Source organism: Astyanax mexicanus, chromosome 1, assembly GCF_023375975.1.
Source record: "Astyanax mexicanus isolate ESR-SI-001 chromosome 1, AstMex3_surface, whole genome shotgun sequence".
NCBI classification, from domain to species: Eukaryota; Metazoa; Chordata; class Actinopteri; order Characiformes; family Acestrorhamphidae; genus Astyanax; species Astyanax mexicanus.
This window is the reverse complement of record NC_064408.1, coordinates 121724909-121748196: the sequence shown is the minus strand read 5'-3', so window position 1 is coordinate 121748196 and position 23288 is coordinate 121724909. Positions and strand designations below refer to the sequence as shown.

Here is a 23288-nt window from a genome sequence, read left to right as displayed (position 1 = left end):
TTTCCCAACCCAATGCTCAACCCAATACCCAACCAAATACCCAACCCAATACCCAATCCATTTCCCAACCCAATACCCAACCCATTTCCCAACCCAATGCTCAACCCGATGCCCAACCCAAAACGCAACCAGTTACCCAACCAAATATCCAACCTAATACCCAACCCAATGCCCAACCTGTTGCCCAACCCAATACGCTGCCAGTTACCCAACCCACTATCCAACCCAATACGCAACCAGTTACCCAACCCAATATCCAACCCAATGCCCAGCCCAATGCCCAAACTGATGCTCAAACCAATGCCCAACTCAATACCCAACCCATACCCAACCCAATACGCAACCAGTTACCCAACCCAATATCCAACCCAATGTCCAGCCCAATACCCAACCCAATGCCCAGCCCAATGCCCAACCTGATGCTCAAACCAATGCCCAACCCAGTACCCAACCCAATATCCAACTCAATGCCTGACACTATACCCAACCTGATGCTCAACCCAATATCCAACTCAATGCCTGACACTATACCCAACCTGATGCTCAACCCAATACCCAACCCAATATTCAACTCAATGCCTGACACTATACCCAACCCAATGCCCAACCCTAAGCCCAACCCAATACCAAATCTGAGTTGGACTCGGATAGGGTTGGGCAGGGTCATGCTTGGGTGGAGTCGTGCCAGGTTCGGGTAGAGTCAGGCTCAGGGGGAATTGGGCCAGGTTCAGGTAGAGTCAGGTTTTGGGTGGAGGCGGGTCATGCTCACCCGAACCTGGCCCAACTCTACTTGAACCCACCCCAACTCTACCTGAGCACGACCTGACTTCATCCAAGCCTGACTTTACCTGAACCCAGCCCGACTCCACTTGAGCCTGACTCTACTTAAACCTGGCCCAACCGTACCCAAGCCCAAACTGACTCTACCCGAGCCTAACCCAACTCTACCCAAGCCTGACCCAACCATAGCCCAACCCGTTCCCGACCTGGCCTGACCCTACCCGAGGCTTAAGTAGAGTCGGGCCGGGTTCAGATAGAGTCAGGTCATGCTTGGCGTGGGCTCGGGTAAAGTTGGTCTTGGGTCAGGCTTGGATGGCTTGGGTCAGGTCGGGCTCAGGTAAAGTCGATTTGGGCTTGGGTAGAGTTGGATTGGGTCAGGCTCGGGCCATATTTTTTGGGCCTGATTGAAGCTCTAGTTGACGTGGCCCTTTTTAATGGGGCTCTTAGCGTTTAATAAAGGAAGGAAGCGAGACTGTGATTATCAGTGGCCCCTGTGTTGCTCGGGGGAAATGAACGTGACAAATCTATTTCAGTTCCTCTCCTCCTCCTTATTATCATGTCATGCTGTCTCAGAGATACGAGAGAGGTATTAATACATGGGCCTTTAGCCCAGCGCTAATTTACCCAGGCTAATGCCCGTTAACACCTCAGCCTCTTATACCTTACGTTCACCCTGCATCTGATCCGCTTTAAAACCCAAAAATACAATCCAGAAAGTCTCAATTAGAAATAAAACATAAAATCAACTCAGTTAAAATAAGAACATGTGAAAAATAGCACACATCACCGTAGTAAAAAAAAAATACCTCATCTAAACACATCAAATATCACCTCAGTCAACAAAAAAGAAAACGTGAAAAATAGCTAAAATCACTTCAGTTTGATAACCAACATCAGAATATAACAATCACCTCACCCCCCCAAAAATGCAAACATCACAATAAAAACAATGAAACATAATTGTGTGATTACTAGTGATAGTACAATTAATGTTATTGTGTATTAATAATATAATCATGACTCATCATTACTATGTAATCATTGTATATAATAAGAAGAAATGTGTGATTACTGTAATTACTACTGAATACTGTAATGTATTGTGCAATAAATGTGTTATTACTATAATAGCTACTAATTATTGTAATTATTGTGCAATAAATTTGAAATTATTGTGTAAGTAATGTGTGATTAGTGTAATTATTGTGTAAGTAATATGTGATTAGTGTAATTATTGTGTAAGTAATGTGTGATTAGTGTAATTATTGTGTAAGTAATGTGTGATTAGTGTAATTATTGTGTAAGTAATGTGTGATTAGTGTAATTATTGTGTAAGTAATGTGTGGTTAGTGTAATTATTGTGTAAGTAATGTGTGATTAGTGTAATTGCCAGATTTCTGTAATTATTGTGTAAGTAATGTGTGATAAGTGTAATAATTGTGTAAGTAATGTGTGATTAGTGTAATTATTGTGTAAGTAATGTGTGATTAGTGTAATTATTGTGTAAGTAATGTGTGATTAGTGTAATTATTGTGTAAGTAATGTGTGATTAGTGTAATTATTGTGTAAGTAATGTGTGATTAGTGTAATTATTGTGTAAGTAATGTGTGATTAGTGTAATTATTGTGTAAGTAATGTGTGGTTAGTGTAATTATTGTGTAAGTAATGTGTGATTAGTGTAATTGCCAGATTTCTGTAATTATTGTGTAAGTAATGTGTGATAAGTGTAATAATTGTGTAAGTAATGTGTGATTAGTGTAATTATTGTGTAAGTAATGTGTGATTAGTGTAATTATTGTGTAAGTAATGTGTGATTAGTGTAATTATTGTGTAAGTAATGTGTGATTAGTGTAATTATTGTGTAAGTAATGTGTGATTAGTGTAATTATTGTGTAAGTAATGTGTGATTAGTGTAATTATTGTGTAAGTAATGTGTGGTTAGTGTAATTATTGTGTAAGTAATGTGTGATTAGTGTAATTGCCAGATTTCTGTAATTATTGTGTAAGTAATGTGTGATAAGTGTAATTATTGTGTAAGTAATGTGTGATTAGTGTAATTATTGTGTAAGTAATGTGTGATTAGTGTAATTATTGTGTAAGTAATGTGTGATTAGTGTAATTATTGTGTAAGTAATGTGTGATTAGTGTAATTATTGTGTAAGTAATGTGTGATTAGTGTAATTGCCAGATTTCTGTAATTATTGTGTAATAAATGTGTGATTACTGTAAGTACTACAGATTACTGTATATATTGTGTAATAAAGATGTAATTACTGTATAATAAATGTGTGAATACTGTAATTACTACTCATTTCTGTAAATACTGTGTAGCTAATGTGTGATTACTGAATTATTGCTCAATAAATATGTGATTTAATGTATTACTAGAGATACCTGTAATTATTGTGTAATAACTGTGTGATTACTGTAACTACTACTGACTACTGTAATTATTACGTAGTAAATGTGTGTTTACTATAATTACTACTGACTCCTGTAATTATTGTGTCACAAATGTGTGATTACTGCAATTACTACAGATAACTGTAATTATTGTGCAATAAATGTGCTTACTATAATTACTACTGATTACTATAATTATTGTGTAATAACTGTGTGATTACTGTAATTACTACAGATAAATGTAATTATTGTGCAATAAATGTGCTTACTATAATTACTACTGAATACTGTAATTATTGTGTCATAAATGTGTGATTACTGCAATTACTACAGATTACTGTATTTACTGTATAATAAATGTGTGATTACTGTAATTATTGTTTAATTAACTTGTGATCATTGTTACTTCAATTACTACAGATTACTGTTTTTACTGTGTAATAAACGTGTGATTACTGTAAATATTGCGTAATAAATGTGTGATTACTCTAATTACTACAGATTACTGTAATTATTGTGTAATAAATATGTGCTTACTGTAATTATCTCTTAATAACTTTGTTGTAATGATTATTATATTATTTTATTTTGTAGCAGTACAGCTGTATTTGAGTGAGTAATTGTAATTGAAACTATTGTTAATCGTACAGTGAATTGATGAATTAGCGTTGAGATTAGCGATGCTAACGTGACGTGTGTTACTCGGGTGTTCCTCACCTCCACCGCCTCCCAGCCCCACTGCCTGTACTTGGGGTCGTGGGTCAGACGCCACATGTACATGTAGCTCTCGATGACCTCGGGCCGCAGGATGTAGTACCGGTCGCTCAGCCTGGTGGCCGTGGCCTCGGCCCCTCCGTCGAAGCGGAACGCCTCGGGCCCCAGCTTAGTGGCTGTTAAACACAAACACAGCACATGAGTAGCGCCCCCCGCAGGTCCAGGGGTATAATTCACATCATCTGCGCTGCTCTAGAGGCTGAATATAGAGATAAAGAGCTGCTGGATAGCCCCAGAGATGCGTACGGATTGGACGTTATCCGTCTCTTATAAACCTACTTAAGGGTTTTCTCTTATATCAGGCCCCCGCAAGCCCATAATATGCTGAAATGACTCTGAGCTGAAAGATACTTAAAAAAAGACCATAAAAAAAAACGAGAGCTCTAAAATAAAATAAAATAATAAAAAAAGAGCATCAGAAGAGAGACTATAGCGGAGTTAACGCACTGTGTGTGGGCCGATACAGAGACACTTTCACTTTTCCAACACTTTTAACCAGAATATAATCTAATCAAAGAGATAAAAGTGGCTCATCTGCTATATAGTATTGTGCTTAAAAACTCTTTTTTTGTGTGGATTTACATGCAGTTAGCAATACCACAGCAACCACCTGAAATTCCATTGGCAGTATCATAGAAACAACACAACAACCACATACAGTATGATACAATATAAATCACATAGTAACACCATACCAACCACCTAGCAACCACAAAATAACACCTTCAGCAACAAAGAAACTTTAAAGAAACCACATAGCAACCACTTACAACAACTTTAATTAATTTCATGGCAGTATCATAGCAACCACATGAGATGCCATAACACTTTCTTGGCAACACCATAACAACCACATAGGACACAATATCAATCACATACAATTTGCACAAACTTATCACCATAGCAACCACCTAGCAACCACAAAGTAACACAAAGTATTTGTTCCTAAATAGGTGCTATAGAGTTTCTATGTGGTTGTCATGGTGTTACTATGTGATTGATACTGTATGTCAGGTGGATGTTACGTTGTTGCTAAGAGGGCCATGTGATTTTAGGTGGTTGCTGTGGTGTTGCTAACAGTTTGTAATAGTTTTTTTTATGGTGTCGCTAAGTGGTGGCTATGGTGTTACTTTGTGATTGATATTTTACCAGCTGTAAAAGACATATGGGGACTTTTAGCACCACTGAATTAATAATCTAAGTGGGTGTATGTTTGAATCTGTATATTTTAACTAAATTCAAATTCTAAAATATCTAAATATTTTAATAAATCACCTTAAATACCCTAAATTTATCCATGACGTTCGCACCCACAGTGAGTGTAAACAGGTTAAACTGGGTGTGATTCAGGTGTCAGACTGGTAAAGTTTCAGACGGAGGTGAAGGACATTAATAAAAGAAGAGGAAGAAGAAGCTGTGAGTCTGAATCTGCAGTTTGTACTGTGTTTTATCCCTCGACGCTGCAGCAGTAAAAACACATCAGAAACTTTTCTTTCTCAGCTTTAGGAAACGCTGGGTTTTAAAGAGACGGCTGTAAAGATGTTTAAGTGAACAGCAGAGTTTCCAGAAGACCTCTTTAACTCTCAGCATTAAAAACACACTAAATATCAGCCTTTCCTCCACCTTTAACTCCATATACCTCCACCCAGCAGCTGAGATACTGAACCAGCACCTAGGCAATCGATAGGGTGTTGCTAGGTGGTTGCTATGGTATTACTATAATTTTCCAGGGGGGTTTGTATTTTTTATTTGTAGTTGCTATGGTGTGACTTTGTTTTTTTTTAGCTGGTTGTTTTGGTGTTGGTAAGTGGGTGCATACCGGTTGATATGTGGTTGCTGTGGTGTTACTATGTGATTGATATTGCAGCCCATGTGGTCGGTATGATAATGCCATGGAATTTCAGGGTGTTGCTGTGGTTTTGTGGTTTTGTGTTTTCTACGAAGTTTCTTCGTTGCTGCTATGGTGTTATTTTGTGATTGCTAGGTGGTTGCTATGGTGATAATAAGTGGATGCAAATTGTATGTGATTGATATTGTGTCCTATGTAGTTGCTACGATGTTGCTAAGGGAGTGTTATGGTATGTCATGTGGTTGCTATGACACTGCCATGGAATTAAATAAAGTGTTTGTAAGTGGTTGATATGTGGTTTCTTTTAAGTTTCTTTGTTGTTGAAAATGTTATTTTGTATGCTAGGTGATTGCTAAGGTGTTGATAAGTGGGTGCATATGGGCTGCTATAGGGTTGGTATGGTGTTACTATGTGATTTATATTGTATCATACTGTATGTGGTTGTTGTGTTGTTACTATGAAACTGCCAATGGAATTTCAGGTGGTTGCTGTGGAATTGCTAACTGCTTTGGCACTGTTTAAGGCTAACCATATTAAAAGGCACATTATGAGACACTAGTAACTAGTGTTTTACTTGTTATTCAGCAGGTCTCACCACTGGGTGGTGGTGGGTGGTAACTAAGTTAAGTAAAGCTAAGTTAAGTAAACAAAACTTTAATTCTTAAAAATATATATTTTAAAGGTAAACGAGTGCTGGATGTTAATCTACACAGATTTATCTCCTGAAAACTGTTTATTTGGGTGAGTAAAGCACTTCTGTTTATTTAGCGTAAGCTTAGATTTCCAGATTTACTCTAAGGCTGGGTGCAGCAGCATAAGACTGATAATATTCAGTTCTGAATGGCGAAAGAGCTAGCGCTTAGCATGGTTAGCGACTCCGTACAACCTGACTGGTAGAATTCCTACATTATAAGAAGAACTGACGATTTTTGGGAAAATTAAGGGATTTTAGGTGAACCCGTGGCAGGTGTGTGTGATCTCAGCTGGTAGGTATCCTAGATGGCTGCAGTGGTGTTGCTAATTAGATGATATGGTATCCAAGGTGGTTGCCATGGTGTTGCTAATTAGTTGCTATGGTGTCCTAGATGATTGCCGTGGCTTTGCTATTAGTTGCTATGGTATCCTTGGTGGTTGCTGTTGTGTTGCACGTTAGTTGCTATGGTATCCTAGATGGTGGCAGTGGTGTTGCTAATTAGTTGTTATGGTATCCAAGGTGGCTTCCATGGTGCTGCTGATTATTTGCTATGGTGTCCTTGATGATTGCTGTTGTGTTGCTAATTAGTTGCTACGGTATCCTTGGTGGTTGCTGTTGTGTTACACATTAGTTGCTATGGTATCCTAGATGGTTCCAGTGGGGTTGCTAATCAGTTGTTATGGTATCCAAGGTGGCTGCCATGGTATTGCTAATTAGTTGCTATAGTGTCCTTGATGATTGCTGTTGTGTTGCTAATTAGTTGTTATGGTATCCAAGGTGGTTGCCATGGTGTTGCTAATTAGTTGCTATGGTGTCCTAGATGATTGCTGTGGCGTTGCTATTAGCTGCTATGGTATCCTTGGTGGTTGCTGTTGTGTTGCACATTAGTTGCTATGGTATCCTTGGTGGTTGCAGTGGTGTTGCTAATTAGTTGTTATGGTATCCAAAGTGGCTGCCATGGTGCTGCTAATTAGTTGCTATGGTGTCCTAGATGGTTGCAGTGGTGTTGCTAATTAGTTGCTAAAGTAAAGTAAAGTGCTTCCATTTATTTACAGTGAGCTTAGATTTCCAGATTTACACTAAGGCTGGGTGCAGCAGCAAAAGGCTTATAATACTCAGTTCTGAACGGCGAAAGAGCTAGCATCTAGCACAGTTAGCGGCTTCTTATAACCTGACTGCTAGAATTCATACATAAGGAGCACCAGATTATAGGGCACACTGACGATTTTGGGGAAAATTAAAGGATTTTAGGTTTAAAAAAATTTGGTAGTACTACAGATCTTCCGGCAGCTGGTGTGGAGGACACTGACCTGAGCGGCTGTAGGACTCGTGGCAGGTGTGTGTGATCTCAGCTGCCAGGTCCAGGTAGTGCTGCCTCTTCTCCGGAGCTCCGTCATCCGCCCCGATGCCCACCATGCCTCCAGAGAAGCAGGCCAGGTGACCCATCTTATGATCCAGAACTCCTCCCCTCCATTCAGCCACGTAGGTGAGACCACCTGGAGACTTCTGCACCAGGTTAGTCTCAATCGCCTGGAGGAAAAGAACAACACGCAGTTTATATATATCAGTTTATATATCAGTTTATATATCACAGACGCGTGAAGGCAGGTAATGTTGAAAGCTGTTGCTGTGTGGTTACTATAGTGTTGTTATTGTATTTCAGGTGGTTGATATGGTTTCACTTAGAATTTGCTTAGAATGTGGCTGTTAGATAGTTGCTTTAGTGTTACTTTGTGGTTGCTGTGGTGTTGCTAATTAGTTTCTATGGTATTACTAGATGCTTTTTGTGGTTTTGGTTTTGGTTTGTATGATGTTCTGAAGCTTAGCGGCTTTTGTATCCTGGGTGGTTGCTATAGCATTGCTATCTGCTGCTAGGCAGTTGCTATGGTGTTGGTAATTAGTAAGTAGGTGGTTTCAATGGTGTTGCTAATTAGTTGTTATGGTGTTGGTAATTAGTAAGTAGGTGGTTTCAATGGTGTTGCTAATTAGTTGTTATGCACCTCTTTTGTTTTGTATGATGTTCTGAAGTGTAGCGGCTTTTGTAGCCTGGGTGGTTGCTATAGCATTGCTATCTGTTGCTAGGCAGTTGCTATGTTGTTGGTAAGTAGTAAGTAGGTGGTTTCAATGGTGTTGCTAATTAGTTGCTATGGTAGTATTAGGTGTTTTTTGTGGCATCTCTTTGGTTTGTATGATGTCTTGAAGCCTAGCGGCTTTTGTAGCCTTGGTGGTTGCTGTAGTATAGCTTATTGGTTGCTGGGTAGTTGCTATGGTAGTTGCTATGCAGTTGCTATTGTTTCCAAGGCAGATACTATGGTGTTGCTAGTTAGTTGCTATATAATCCCAGATGGTTGCTGTAGTGTTGATACTCAGTTGCTATTGTATCCTAGATTGTTCCTGTTGTGTTATTGTTTAGTTGGTATACTAGATGGTTGCTGTGGTGATGCTTATCAGTTGCTATGGTAGATTGTTGCTTTGGTGCTGCTTATTAGTTGCTACGGTATCTAAGATGGTTGCTATAGTTTTGCTAATAAATTGCTATGGTATCCTAGATGGTTGCAGTGGTGTTGCTAATTAGTTGCCATGGTATCCTAGATAGTTGCTGTGGTGCTGCTAATTAGTTGCTGTGGTATCCTAGGTGGTTCTTGTGGTGTTTCTCACTCATTTCTATGGAATCCTATATGGTTGCAGTGGTGTAGCTATTTAGTTGCTATGGTATCCTAGGTGGTTGCTGTGGTGTTGCTCATTAGTTTTCGTGGTATTACTAGGTGTTTTTTTATGGCATCTCTTTGTGTTTGTATGATGTTTTGATGTTTAGTGGCTTTTGTATCCTGGGTGGTTGCTTCAGAATTGTTAATTGGCTGCTGAAACCGCTATGCAATTTACATTGTATCCCAGGCGGATGCTGTGGTGTTGCTAATTAGTTGCTTTGGTATCCTCGATGGTTGCTGTGGTGTTGCTAATTAGTTGCTTTGGTATCCTAGATGGTTGTTATGGTGTTGCTAAATAATTGTTTGGTATCCTAGATGGTTCCTATGGTGTTGCTAATTATTTGCTATGGTATCCAAGGTTGTTGCTGTGGTGTTGCTCATTAATTGCTATGGAATCTTAGATAATTGCAGTATTGCAGCTAATTCGCAGCTATGGTATCCAAGGTGGTTGCCATAGTGTTGCTAATTAGTTGCTAGATGATTGCTGTGGTGTTGCTGATTAGTTGCTACAGTATTCTAGACGATTGCTGTGGTGTTGCTAATTAGTAGCTATGGTATCCTAAATGGTTGCTATGGTGTTATTAGTAGTTTTTATGGTATTACAGGGTGTTTTATGTGGCATCTCATTTGTTTTGTATGATGTTCTGAAGTGTAGCGGCTCTTGTATCCTGGGTGCTTGCTACAGCATTGCTCATTGGTTGCTATAGTGGTTGCTATGCAGTTGCTATTGTTTCCCAGGCAGATACTATGGTGTTGCTAATTAGTTGCTATGGTATCCTAGATTGTTGCTGTGGTGTTGCTTATTAGTTGCTATGGTAGATTGTTGATCTGGTGCTGTTTATCAGTTGCTATGTTATTCTATGTGGTTGCTGTGGTGTTGCTAATTAGTTGCTATGGTATCCTAAATGGTTGCTTTGTGTTGCTGATTAGTTGCTATGGTATTACTGGGTGTTTTCTGTGATATCTCTTTTGGTTTGTATGATGTTCTGAAGTGTAGTGGCTTTTCTAGCCTGGGTGCCTGCTGTAACATAGTTCACTGGCTGCTGGGTGGTTGCTATGGTGGTTGCTATGGGATTGATATTGTATCCCAGGCAGATACAATGGTGTTGCTAATTAGTTGCTATGGTATCCTGGATAGTTGTTGAGGTGTTGCTAATTAATTGCTATAAAAAAAAAGATGTGCATAAAGCTGTCTAAGCAAGTGGTGCTACTTTGAAGAATCTAATCTAATATATATATATATAACATATTCTGGTTTGTTTAGTATTCAACTACAATGTGGAACTCTTTTAAATAATGGAAAAAAAAGTTTTTTGATGTGTACTGTATTTATCAGAAGGCCTCAAGAAGCTTTAAGTGGTTAAGTTGTCCTAGCTAAATAACTAGTCGTTTCTCACCACTTGATCTTTATATAAGAGAAATCTGAGAACACAAAAAGCTGGAAAAAGTCTTTCCACCAGCAAAACGCAGCTCATAGAACTACAGAAACTCTCTCATCGTCTGATTACGCAAGCGGAAAATCCCTGAGTCTGAGGAACGTCTGAGGAGAAACAGCAGGTTTCAGCTGAATTGCGCTGCGCTCAGCGACAGCTCGACGATCTGAAACTCTCTGCAAACTGCAAACAAACCGACTTAAACGTGAGTTTTTCCGTCGCCAATTCCGCAAATCTCCAGTCAGATTCTCCGGCGAAAACCCGTCTATCTGCTATCTGTGCACATAGTAAAGTGGAAATACATGCACAGGTTGCTCCGGGTGCAACACGCCGATGTACGCAGTGATTTATTCGCAGAATAACGCGAGGAGCTGCTGCCTGGAGGACTGGAGTCAAGCCTCATTGAGATTACATTGGGCTTCCGTAGCGGGAGACTTATGAAGCCTCGGAAATACAATAGCACAGAGAGAGTAACGCGGAAAAAAAAAAAAAGCGATACGTTCTGGGCTTATTTTCCTCGTATTTGCTGCATCGCCCGAAATCTCTCTCTGCTCAGCTGGAGTTGATGTATTCAGCCTTTCTTCTGGGAGGCGAAGAAACACAGCGGCTCAGCGCGGAGGATCAATAGCAAGTGACTCATCGTTTTCTTTTGTCCGTTTCATCTTTTTGTCTCCTCTGTCTTCCCCGTCTTCTCCGCCGATGCCTTCCCCTCCGCTCTGAAAGACGCCGCCACACGCCGAGGTTCGCTCGGTGTCAGCGACAACAAACACTCGCTGCGACGCTTCGGTAAATACGGCGTAATCAAACAGCGAGACGCAACGTAAAAAACACTTTGAACAGAGGAAAAAAAAACACCAAGGAGACACGAGTTAGGCCTCTGTAACGTAGAGGAGGAGGTGATGCTGATGCACTGTGATGCACTGTTTATCATAAACAGTTCATAAACAGTTCATAAAGAGTTGACATCTGGAGATTCGGAGATGTACACAGATCAACCATAACATAAAACCAGGCGTGAACTCATACCATATCAAACTAACTTTAATATTTTATAAAGATAACCTGAGTAAATATATAAAGCACTTTTTAAATGATAGGAAGGAAAAAAAATCTATCCTGTGTGAAAAAGTATTTGCCCCCTAAATCTAATAATTTGGTTGTGCCATCCTTGGCTAAATCTGACTACTAATTCCTGACTACTGACTCCTGAATCTGAATCCTGAATTCAGGAGTCATGACAGATTCAGGAGTCAGGATTCTGAAACTGAGTCCTGCATCTGAGTCCTGAATCCTGAATCTGAGTCCTGAATCCTGAATCTGAGTCCTGAATCCTGACTCCTAAATCGGAGTCAGGATTCAGGAGTCAGGACTCCGATTCAGGAGTCGGGATTCTTAATCTCTGTCCTGAATCCCGAATCTGAGTCGTTGTGCCATCCTTGGCTAAATCTGACTACTAATTCCTGACTACTGACTCCTGAATCTGAATTCTGAATTCAGGAGTCAGGACTCAGTCCTGAATCCCGAATCTGAGTCCTAAATCCTGACTCCTGAATCGGAGTCAGGAGTCATGAGTCATGAGTCAGGACTCAGATTCAGGAGTCCTGAATCTGAGTCCTGACTCCTGAATTTGAGTCCTGACTTTTGACTCCTGACTGCTGAATCCTGAATCCAAATCCTAAATCCTAAATAAGGAAATCCTGAGTCCTGGTGTTGCTAATTAGTTTCTATGCTATCCTAGATGGTTGCTGTGGTGTTGCTCATTAGTTGCTATAGAATCCTAGATTGCTGCTGTGGTGTTGCTAATAAGTTGCTATGGTATCCTAGATTTGTTGTTGAGGTGTTGCTTACTAGTTGCTATAGAAGATTGTTGCTCTGGTGTTGTTTATCAGTTGCTATGGTATTCTATGTGGTCGCTGTTGTGTTGCTCATTAGTTGCTATAGTATCCTAGATGGTTGCTGTGGTGTTGCTAAGTAGTTTTTTATAGTATTACTCTGTGTTTTCTGTGGCATCTCTTTTGTTTTGTATGATGCTCTAAAGTGTAGCGGTATCCTGGGTGGTTGCTATGGTGGTTGCTATGTTGTTGCTATATTGTATCCCAGGCAGATACTATGCTGTTGCTAATCAGTTGATATGGCATCCTAGATTGTTGTTGAGGTGAAAGGATGTGCATAAAGCTTTCTAATCAGGACTCTGATTCAGAAGTCATGACTCAGATTCAGGAGTCCTGACTTTTGACTCCTGACTGCTGAACCCTGAATCCAAATCCTAAATAAGGAAATCCTGAGTCCTGACTTCTGCCTTTTGAATCTGAAACCTGGATCTGAGTCCTGACTCTTGAATCTGAGTGCTAAATCCTGACTCCTTAATCATTAATTTGATTCCTGAATCCTGAATCTGAGTCCTGACCCCTGAATCTGAGTCCTGATTATTGACACCTGACTTCTAAATCTGAATGCTGAACACCTAAATTCTGCAACTGAGTCCTTACTGAATTTTGAATCTTAAATCTGACTCCTGACTCCTGAATCCATGTTTTGAATCCTGAATCTGACTCCTGAACCCTAAATCTGACTTCTGAATCTAGGTTCTGACTCCTAAATCTAAATCCTGATTTATTACTCCTGAATCTTCAGAGTTTTGAATCTAAAACTCCTGAATCTTGAATTTGAATCTTAAGTCCTGAATCCTGAATTTGACTCCTGATTCAGTATCCTGAATTATGAATCTGACTCCTGATTCAGTATCCTGAATTATGAATCTGGGTCCTGATTCAGTATCCTGAATTATGAGTCTGGGTCCTGATTCAGTATCCTGAATTATGAATCTGGGTCCTGATTCCTGAGTGCTGAATTTGGGTGCTGATCCTTGACTCCTTACTCCTGAATCCTGACTCCTGAATCTGATTTCTGAGTTCTAAATCTGAATTCTGATTCCTGGCTCCTTTATTTCTAATATAAGTCCTGAATCCTGAATCTAAGTCTTGAACCCTGATTTGAATATTGATTCCTAAAGACCAAATTTCTAACAACTTATAGACTGTGGCTGAAGCTGTGGTAGAAGGTGGGAACCTGTTAAATCATATTTCCTAATATCTAAAATTGGATCTTCCTCTGCCAAACCAATTATATGTTGATTATATGGGTGTTTTCTTTAGTTATGAGACCCTCTGAATAAAGCACCTTCTTTCATATCAACACCTCCAAGTCTAAACTCGTAATTACTGATTACTGAACAGCGCTAACCCGAGCCGTCTCTCCGTAACGCCGCTCTACACAATCACAGAGTTCCTAACCAGAGTCCTGCCTGACTTTAATTAAAATCTCTACAGACCCCCGAGCCTCTGGGGCAAAAACCAGCAGAAAAAACAGCTCTAATTAACAAACATTTCACGTTAATTACAGCGTAAAATAGCAGAAAAGACGGAAATTCTATTATTGAGTCTTGTTACAACTTTCAAACACTTACATAAATCACAGCAGCAGCATTTAGAGCAGGAACTCTGCGTGAAAATGCCTAAACTGCTTTATCGCCCACATCTGTACAAGTTGTGAGGTGTTATCTTGTAAGTGAGGTCGGTTGCATACTGGTCAATGTGCTCATGGCAATCCCATTTCTAGCCTTTTCTACCTCTATCCCTTTGATTTCAAGTGTAACTTTTCCCATTAGAATGAAACTTTTCCCTAATAAACGAATTAGGACAACACTTCACCTGATACAGGTATATACGGCTAACTATATTAGCTTAGCGCTATATAAAGTTCAGCAACCTAACTGCTGCTGGTTAACTACAGTAGTTAACTTTAGGGTGTAATTTATTGTATATCTTTAGAAAAGTGGCAGGAGTTGCAGAAATTAATTATTAGTGTCCATTCCTTAATTACTCTGCCATGAAGAGCTAAAAAAAATTTTTATTAACTTTTATTCTCTCCAATTTATTCGTTCCACCTTAAATGCAGCAGTCTCTGTTGTCTGCTGCACCTGTTAAGGTGGAAAAGGAAAATTAGCTAGCAAGAGAGACATACTACTAACGATTTGTTTTGTGCTTAATATGAAGAAAATGGCCATAAACCATTGAAACTACAAATTAAACTATGGTAATGTTGTGGTTATCATAATTTATAACAAGGAATATACTCAAATTTGTTGGTTTCTTTGCTCAAGAATGTTCATTTTATTCAAACATATACCTATAAATAGCAAAATGGTTCAGAACAACTGATTCAGAAACTGAAGTGGTCTGAAACTGAAGCTGTATATCTACAGTATATAGCTTTTTAAAATATTTTTAGGTCTCGATTGCCCCCATAAACACTTCAAGCACAATACAAAACTAGATTAGCCAGCAGACTTCTTCTGAGGGAGGGATCTAGAACTAGAACTAAACACGCTGAGGCAGCTTTCAGACATTATGCTGCAGTTAGTTGGATTAAACTTCCAGAAGCTGTGAGATATTCTGCTCAAACTGTAACCTCTTTTAGGAAAATGCTGAAAACACATCTGCCGTGTTTTATTCATGCTTTATTCTTCTAAGATCTATTATCTTTTATTTCCATTTTTATTGTTACATGTTTTTGTAATTTGACTTCTCTTGGTATTTTCTAATTGGTAAAGCCTCATTGTGTATGAAAGGTGCTATAAATAAACTTGCTTGGTTACGGGGGCGAGTAACAAAAGTAACACAACAGTTACTTTTACTGGTAACTAGTTACTTTTATAGTGGAGTAACTCAGTTAGTAACTCAGTTACTTTTTTTTGGAGAAGTAAATAGTAACTATAATAACTTTTTCAAAGTAACGTACACGACACTGTCTATCACAGTTAAGCATGAACTAACACTAACACTAGTGTGTGGTAAAAGCTCAACACAAACGTGGGGCGTGACCAGCAACATCTTATTAGCATAAAAGTGACAGAGCCCTTCAATGGCTCGTTCTGAATGCGACTGAAACTGGCGAGAATAGAGCCGATGAGATCTCTACCAGTGTATTCAGCACTGGAGCTGTCAACCTTCCTCTTCCTCCAGGCGTAGATAAACACAGAGTGTGTGTGTGTGTGAGAGACAGTGTTAGTGTTGGACTCCATGGGAAAGCTCCAGTACCTCCAGAGCGCTGTAGTACATGCGCTTAGCCTCCTCATCCGTCTTGTCTGACATCAAGTAAGATTTAATCAGATACTCGTAGAAGCTGTCTCCCAATCCGCCCAGAGATACGTGATCTGAAACAAACACACACACAAACAACCCAAACCAATCAGAAACACAGCTCAGCTTTACAAACAACACCACACATATCATAACATATATATTTAACCAATAATACACTCGAGGTTCCTGCTATAACGTGTAATACTGGCACTGCTGTGCTGCGGTCGCAGGTAGAATCCCATAGATCAGCACAGCAGTGCCAATATTACACGTTATAGCACGAACCTCGAGTGTATTATTGCTTGTGATTATAACACAGTTCCATTATCGCTGTTTATTGAAAGATTTTGATTAAAGAGGAGGAGGAAATATGATCTGTTTGGTTATAAAAACTTTTACTTTTTGACGCGATTTAAAATAGTTTCATTGCTACTCTGTTTGTAGCTTTGCTGTTTGGTTTGTAAGCGCTGCATCATTTCTAGTTTAGCGTGGCGGCCTCTAATTTCGGCCATTTCAGTCAAAATTGTGGAAATTTAAGCTTACTGTAAATAAACGTAAGAGCTTTACTCGGAATAAACAATTATATTTTTATATATAGATTTTTTTGTATAATACTAATCTTGGATTTCAAGTAAAGTATTGAGCAAAGTTAAAATGGAAAACAATTCTCTATTATTGGTGAAGTAAATTTTGTTTCTGTTATTTTGGCACTGCATTTAAGACTTGCGACAGGGCTACCTTTAGATCTCCAGCCTTAGCTGCAGATACAGGCTTAGCTTTATCTTTTTAGGTTTAGTTTTAGCTTTAGCTGTCCAGTCTTAGCTGAAACTTCCAGGTTTAGCTTTAGCACTAGGTTTAGTTTTAGCTTTAGCACTCCAGGTTTAACCTTAGCTACCCAGCCATAGCTGCAGCTTCTAGTCTTAAATTTAGCTCTCCTGGTTAATTCAGGCTTTCAGTTAACAGCTGTGCTCAACTCGTCAAGAGTTAATTACTTGAATTAGAGAAATCTGTGTAGATTAACTTTCAGCGCACATTTGACTTTGAAAAAAGTTTTTTTTTAAAGAAGTAAAGTTTTTTTTTTACTTCAGCGACAAGATCTATTTTCTTTCAGCTTAAAATACTCTATATTACCTGGAAAATATATACACTTAAGCTTTTATGTTGACAATAACAACTCTTAATCTGACACTGGTGGCTGATAATGTGTGTAATAATGCGTATTTCTTGAATCGCCGGGTTTATTTATTTGTGGGACTTTGTCTTTGTCTGCGCTGCCTATTGTAGACATGGTGTTTCTGCACTGTGTCCCTATGGGACCCAGTGCGTCCCAGTGGTGTATAAATAATGACATCGCATTTGGTTTGTATTTGGCTTGTAAGCGCTGCATCGTTGCTAGGTTACCTGTATGTGGTGGAGAGATACATGGAGAGCTTCAGTTACAGACAATGCATTACCGGCTGAAAAGGTTTGAGAACGAATATTCGGGTTATCTATGCTCACACCCAGGGTCAAAACTAAATCCAGAGTATGATTACAGTAATGAGTAGGTCCTGTTATATTTTGAATAAAACCAACTGAGTCTAAAATCGATGTGAATGCCTTTTTTAATGGATCATCCAATTTTTCGAAATGAATGTTGAAGTCTCCAACTATAATCACTTTATCATTACTTACTGCTAAGTCTGTGACAAAATCACTAAATTATTTTAAAAATTCTAAATAGGGCCCTGGTGGTCTGTAGATATTAATTAAAGAAAATGCATTCTTTTTTGTAACTGGATTAATTATACTGGTGTAAAGAAGCTCAAAAGAAGTAAAATTATCATAGTGTTTCTGATTGCTAACTAAGGTATTTCGGAAAAGTATGCAGACCCCACCTCCTCTACCGGACAATCTCGGATTGTGTATATAATTATAGCCTGCAGGGGTGGCTTCATTTAATGCTACATATTCATATTCATTTCGTAACTAACCTTGATATAATAAAACATATAGGTGGATATATACGTAAGTGATGACAGGTGTGGTCTGATTGATTAGACACTGGGGGCAAGGTAAGTCTCTTGATGCTCATTGCTATTTTACATAATTGCACATATATTTTTTTTAGCTGTGGGGAAAGTCCTTTTTTTCAACACTTTGAGGAATCAGTGGCGATGATGACATCATCTGATTTATTCAGAGACTCGAGAGTGAATGGAGTAAATACAACTGATTATGTGATTATGTGTTTTGAGCAAATAAATATAGTTATAATGGAAGAATAAAACAAGGAACTTTGAAGGAGATTTTTTTCACTTTTTTAGGTGTTTTTCTCAATGGGTTTCTTGTAGATTTAGCTGTAATGCACTGGGATGACATCACTATTTATAAAGAGTAAGCTCCGCCCTTTCTAACCATATATGGATTATATGGAGAATATGGAGAATATGGAGAATATGGAGATCAGGAGAATCTCTCACTATCTTTAAGAAACTCCTGAAGACAGAGCTCTTCAAAGAGCACTTACTCTCCAAACACCTCTAACTAACTACCTTCTACTACCAGATCAGGAGAATCTCTCACTATCTTTAATAAACTCCTGAAGACTGAGCTCTTCAAAGAGCACTTACTCTCCTAACACCTCTAACTAACTACCTTCTACTACCAGATCAGGAGAATCTCTCACTATCTTTAATAAACTCCTGAAGACAGAGCTCTTCAAAGAGCACTTACTCCCCTAACACCTCTAACTAACTACCTTCTACTACCAGATCAGGAGAATCTCTCACTATCTTTAATAAACTCATGAAGACAGAGCTCTTCAAAGAGCTCTTACTCTCCTAACACCTCTAACACACTAACTACTTCTAACCTCATTTCCTTCTTCCCCTCCTTCACTCCTCTATCCTATTATTCCCCTTTGACCTCCTTTAATCCCTATCCAAAGATGTTTTACCTTTAAACTTATTTTACATTGTACTTGACTATTGTAAGTCGCTTTGGACAAAAGCGTCTGCCAAATGTAATGTAATGTAATGTAATGTAATGTTTATGTGTGAAGGGATTCCTGAGTAATTAAGATGAGAACACAAGGTGAGATTTTGGACGAAAAATCCGTCTGTAGGGATTTAAGGGTTAATTATTCGTGACTGCTTCTGCTTTTGACACGCAGAGGTGGAAAGTAATGAATTACATTTACTCAAGCTACTGTAATTGAGTAGAATTTATGAGTAATTTGTAATTTTAAAGTAGTTTTTAAAATAGGTAATTTTACTTGTACTCAAGTACATTTTGACACAAGTAATTTACTTAACTACATTTGAAAACTCCATGTTACTGAATAAAAATTAAATCCTGGGAAAAAAAAAAACAATTGTCTAAATTAAAAAAAAAAAAGAAATTGGGGGGATACGCCAGCGCATGGATGCTCGCGGGTGGAATAACGAGGTAAATAGAAAAAAATGGATCATAGAAATCTATACCACTAAAAATGTTTTATGGGGTGGTCTAAACAAATCCTGCCTATAAGGTTTAAAATAGTCAAGTCAAGTCAAAGTCAAAGTGGTTTTTATTGTCATTTCAGCTATATACAGAGTACACAGTGAAACGAAACAACGTTCCTCCAGGGACCATGGTGCACATAAACACAGTGTAGACAGAACAATAGTGCAACAGTACAAAAGTGCAGACAGACAATACAACACAATACAGACAAAGAATAATAAATAACAAGACAGTGTGCAAATTATGCAGTGTGCAAAAAAGACCAGGTGAGGTAGTAATTACTCTATTACACAATGTGCAATAGAGTCCAGTGAGGTAGTAGGGTTTTTAGTGCTTTCCATTTTCTGGGGTAAGTGGGGTAAGAGTGTGTGTGCATGTACAGAAAAACCATCAGTTCAGTCTCTGCAGTTAAGGAGTCTGATGGCTTGGGGGTAGAAGCTGTTGCAGAATCTGGTCGTGCTGGACCGGATGCTGCGGTACCTTCTTCCCGAAGGCAGGAGGGAGAACAGTTCGTGTGAGGAATATTATGTGGAACAATAGTTCATTAAAAACGATTTAATTTATTATTTGTTTCATTATGTAACTTTTACTCAAAGCACATTTTAAATTGAGTACTTTTTTACTTTTAATTGAGTAGATTTTAGATGGGTACTTTTACTTTTACTTGAGCAGAATTTTAGGAAAGTAAAGGTACTTTTACTTAATTACAATTTTTCCGTACTTTCTCAACCTCTGCTGACAGGAAGCATCTGAGAAGTTACAGCTTTAGCTTCAACTTATTGAAGTGTAGAGCTACAGGATCTACAGGTCCAGCTGCAGCAACATCTGTAGGTCAATGTTCTGCAGGATCCATACAAAACCTCTATACCTCCTCCATACCCAACCGTCTAAATCTCTTCTCAATCTTCTCATGGTAAAACAAACACCCCCCACTCTACACTCCTGTTTTCTTTATCTTCGCTTATCTCTCTCTTCGCTTGTCGTCATCCAATCACCTACAACAACAATTAGCTTTGTTGAGGTGCAGATTATCCCCCCGTCCCCCAAAGAACCATTGTCCCCCCGGCCATCGTCTCAGAGCGCCTCTCCTGTTCTGCGTCTGAACATGAAAGATTCAATTTCCAGAGGTAATGGGATTTTTATCATTTTAATAACCCTGAGCTCCGGCTCTGCTGTGTCCACAGCGTGAGGATCTGATGGAAACAGACGAACGGAAGACGTGGAAGCTGAAGCTGAAGACACGGATATTCGTTTTCCAGACGATTATCATATATTCACAGTAACTCAAACAGAGTTACGTGTACAGAGGGGCGTCTACAAACAGTACGTGAATAAAAAAAATATGAAAATGATGAGGAAGAAATTATAGATTCAGTAGATTTACAATCATTAATCTCAGCTGTTTTTAATATCAAACATTAGAAGATCATTTAACCCATTTAACTCAAAATAATACATTCTTTTTTTTTGGCTCTTTTTTAAAGCTCTCTCTCTCGTCATCTTAAAGGGGACATATTATAAAAAAATCACTTTTTGTGTGCTTTGTATTTACACTGTAAGCCTGGATAAATGAAATTTACTTAAAAAAATTTAGGAAACCGGTTGCCTTAAAAAAGTTAAGTAATGGGTAATGAAAACTAAAATTTGGCATAACTTATAACCTCAAGTTATTACAGCTAAAGCGGAAGTTGATTTAACTTTTTTTATTCTTGTTTTACTGTAAGACCGGATAAGTTGAGTTTACTTAACTTTTTAAAGGCAGCCGGTTTGCTCATATTTTTAAGTAAGGGGGAATAAAAACTTGAGTTAGCATAAATTAAAACATAAAGGGGAAGTTGATTTATTTCTAAGGGAGCCCAGGGGGAATCACTACACACTGATGGTAAGTGTTAGTCAGAAACTGTTGGACACGCCCAGTATGCAAATAGATTGTGACAGAAGCCAATGGAAAAGAAGCTGCCAATGGCAACAGACTAAACTCAGTTATTATAAGTTTAAGTTGGTTCAACTCAAAGATTTCAGTTTGAATAGTACAGTGTATGTTCTCACAAATGTTCAGCTAACTCAAAATAGTTGAGTATTGTTTAGAAATATTCAATTTTATGTAAAAACAGACTTAAATCATTTGAGTTTAAACAACATATGGGTTTACAGTGTACACTTGGGTATCAACTGCTCAACAAGCACTATAAACACGATAAACACTTTCTGTTAATCAGCTGAAAGAGTTTGAGTTCGGAGTCAGGAATCATTTGCTTCTATGAGCCGTTTGTTCGGATGCTCCTCCCTTATTGTGACATCACACTAAAAGGAAACTAATAAGGAGCCCCACCCACTAGATCAGTTAAAGAAACTTTAAAACACAGAAAGGATTAACTAGTATGCCACTAGAATGCCAAACATTCACACAAAGCAATCCAGACTGTTCTCATACAGAGTTCCCCAATGGTGGAACAAACTACCTTCCACTACCAGATCAGGAGAATCTCTCGCTATCTTTAAGAAACTCCTGAAGACAGAGCTCTTCAAAGAGCACTTACTCTCCTAACACCTCTAACTAACTACCTTCTACTACCAGATCAGGAGAATCTCTCACTATCTTTAATAAACTCCTGAAGACAGAGCTCTTCAAAGAGCACTTACTCTCCTAACACCTCTAACACACTAACTACTTCTAACCTCATTTCCTTCTTCCCCTCCTTCACTCCTCTATCCTATTATTCCCCTTTGACCTCCTTTTATCCCTATCCAAAGTTGTTTTTACCTTTAAACTTATTTTACATTGTACTTGACTATTGTAAGTCGCTTTGGACAAAAGCGTCTGCCAAATGTAATGTAATGTAATGTAATGTAATGTAGTAGACTTTGTCTGAGGGAGGGATCTGTTTTAGTTGTGTCACATTTTAGGTATGTCCCTGGGTCTACAGATCATATCTACAACAGGAAGTTACATCAGTTGGTTCTTGGAAGATCAGAAGAAGACCAAAGCTAAGTTCCCTCTTTATTATTATTATTTTTTTTAGAAAGTATTTACCTGCTCTCTGTGGCAAGAAGACGGAGATGTAGGTACATTTAAATAATGGCAAGCTAACACTGTGGTGAACTCTCTGTGTGAACATGGGGCGTGGCCGGCAACAGCTTATTTGCATAAAAGTGACAAAGCCCTTAAACGGCACGTTCTGAAAGAGACTGAAACTGGTAAGAAAAGTAAGAAACCTACAGTATTCTAACTTAAAAAGTTAAAAGAGGAATAATATGTCATTTAAAAAAATGGGAACGGGCAGTAGAACACTGCCAATCACCAACAATACATAAGAAAAGAAAAAATCATTTACTAATATTTCATTATAAGTAAAGGCGAAGTTACAAACCCAGCAGAACTAATATAAAGTTCCAACCTTTCAACACATCTATCCAACCACTAGATAGATCTAGCACAGATAAAATCTTTACATAAATAAATGTTTTTATACTTTAATCATTGCTCTAACTAAGGATTTATTAGACAAACAAGGTGTTTAAGGTGGAAAAGGATGAAAAGTAAACATATACAGCTCTAGAAAAAATAAGTTAAAACTTAAAAATTATAAGTTTCTTTGATTTTACCAAATTGAAAACCTCTGGAATATAATCAAGAGGAAGATGGATGATCACAAGCCATCAAACCACCAAACTGAACTGCTTGAATTTTTGCATCAGGAGTAAAGCAGCATAAAGTTATCCAAAAGCAGTGTGTAAGACTGGTGGAGGAGAACATGATGCCAAGATGCATGAAAAAAAACTGTGATTATAAATCAGGGTTATTCCACCAAATATTGATTTCTGAACTCTTAAAACTCTTTATGAATATGAACTTGTTTTCTTTGCATTATTTAAAGTCTGAAAACTCTGCGTCTTTTTTTATTTTTTGTTATTTCAGCCATTTCTTATTTTCTGTAAATAAATGCTCTAAATGACTTAAATATGTTTATTTGGAATTTGGGAGAAATGTTGTCTGTAGTTTATAGAATAAAACAA

The 23288-nt window shown here is 38.3% G+C and overlaps 1 protein-coding gene across 2 annotated transcripts in view; it reads right to left on the bottom strand.

The window, feature by feature from the left end:
- Positions 1–23288, bottom strand: part of LOC103028203 (mannosyl-oligosaccharide 1,2-alpha-mannosidase IA) — a 366316-nt gene that overhangs the window by 8052 nt on the left and 334976 nt on the right. For both annotated transcript variants that reach the window (XM_049467576.1, XM_049467575.1), the window contains exons 8-10: positions 15741–15856; positions 7811–8030; positions 3901–4073 (exon numbers count right to left, since the gene is read on the bottom strand). In XM_049467576.1, the coding sequence (XP_049323533.1) occupies positions 3901–4073; positions 7811–8030; positions 15741–15856 (509 nt within the window). The remainder of the gene's footprint in view (positions 1–3900; positions 4074–7810; positions 8031–15740; positions 15857–23288) is intronic.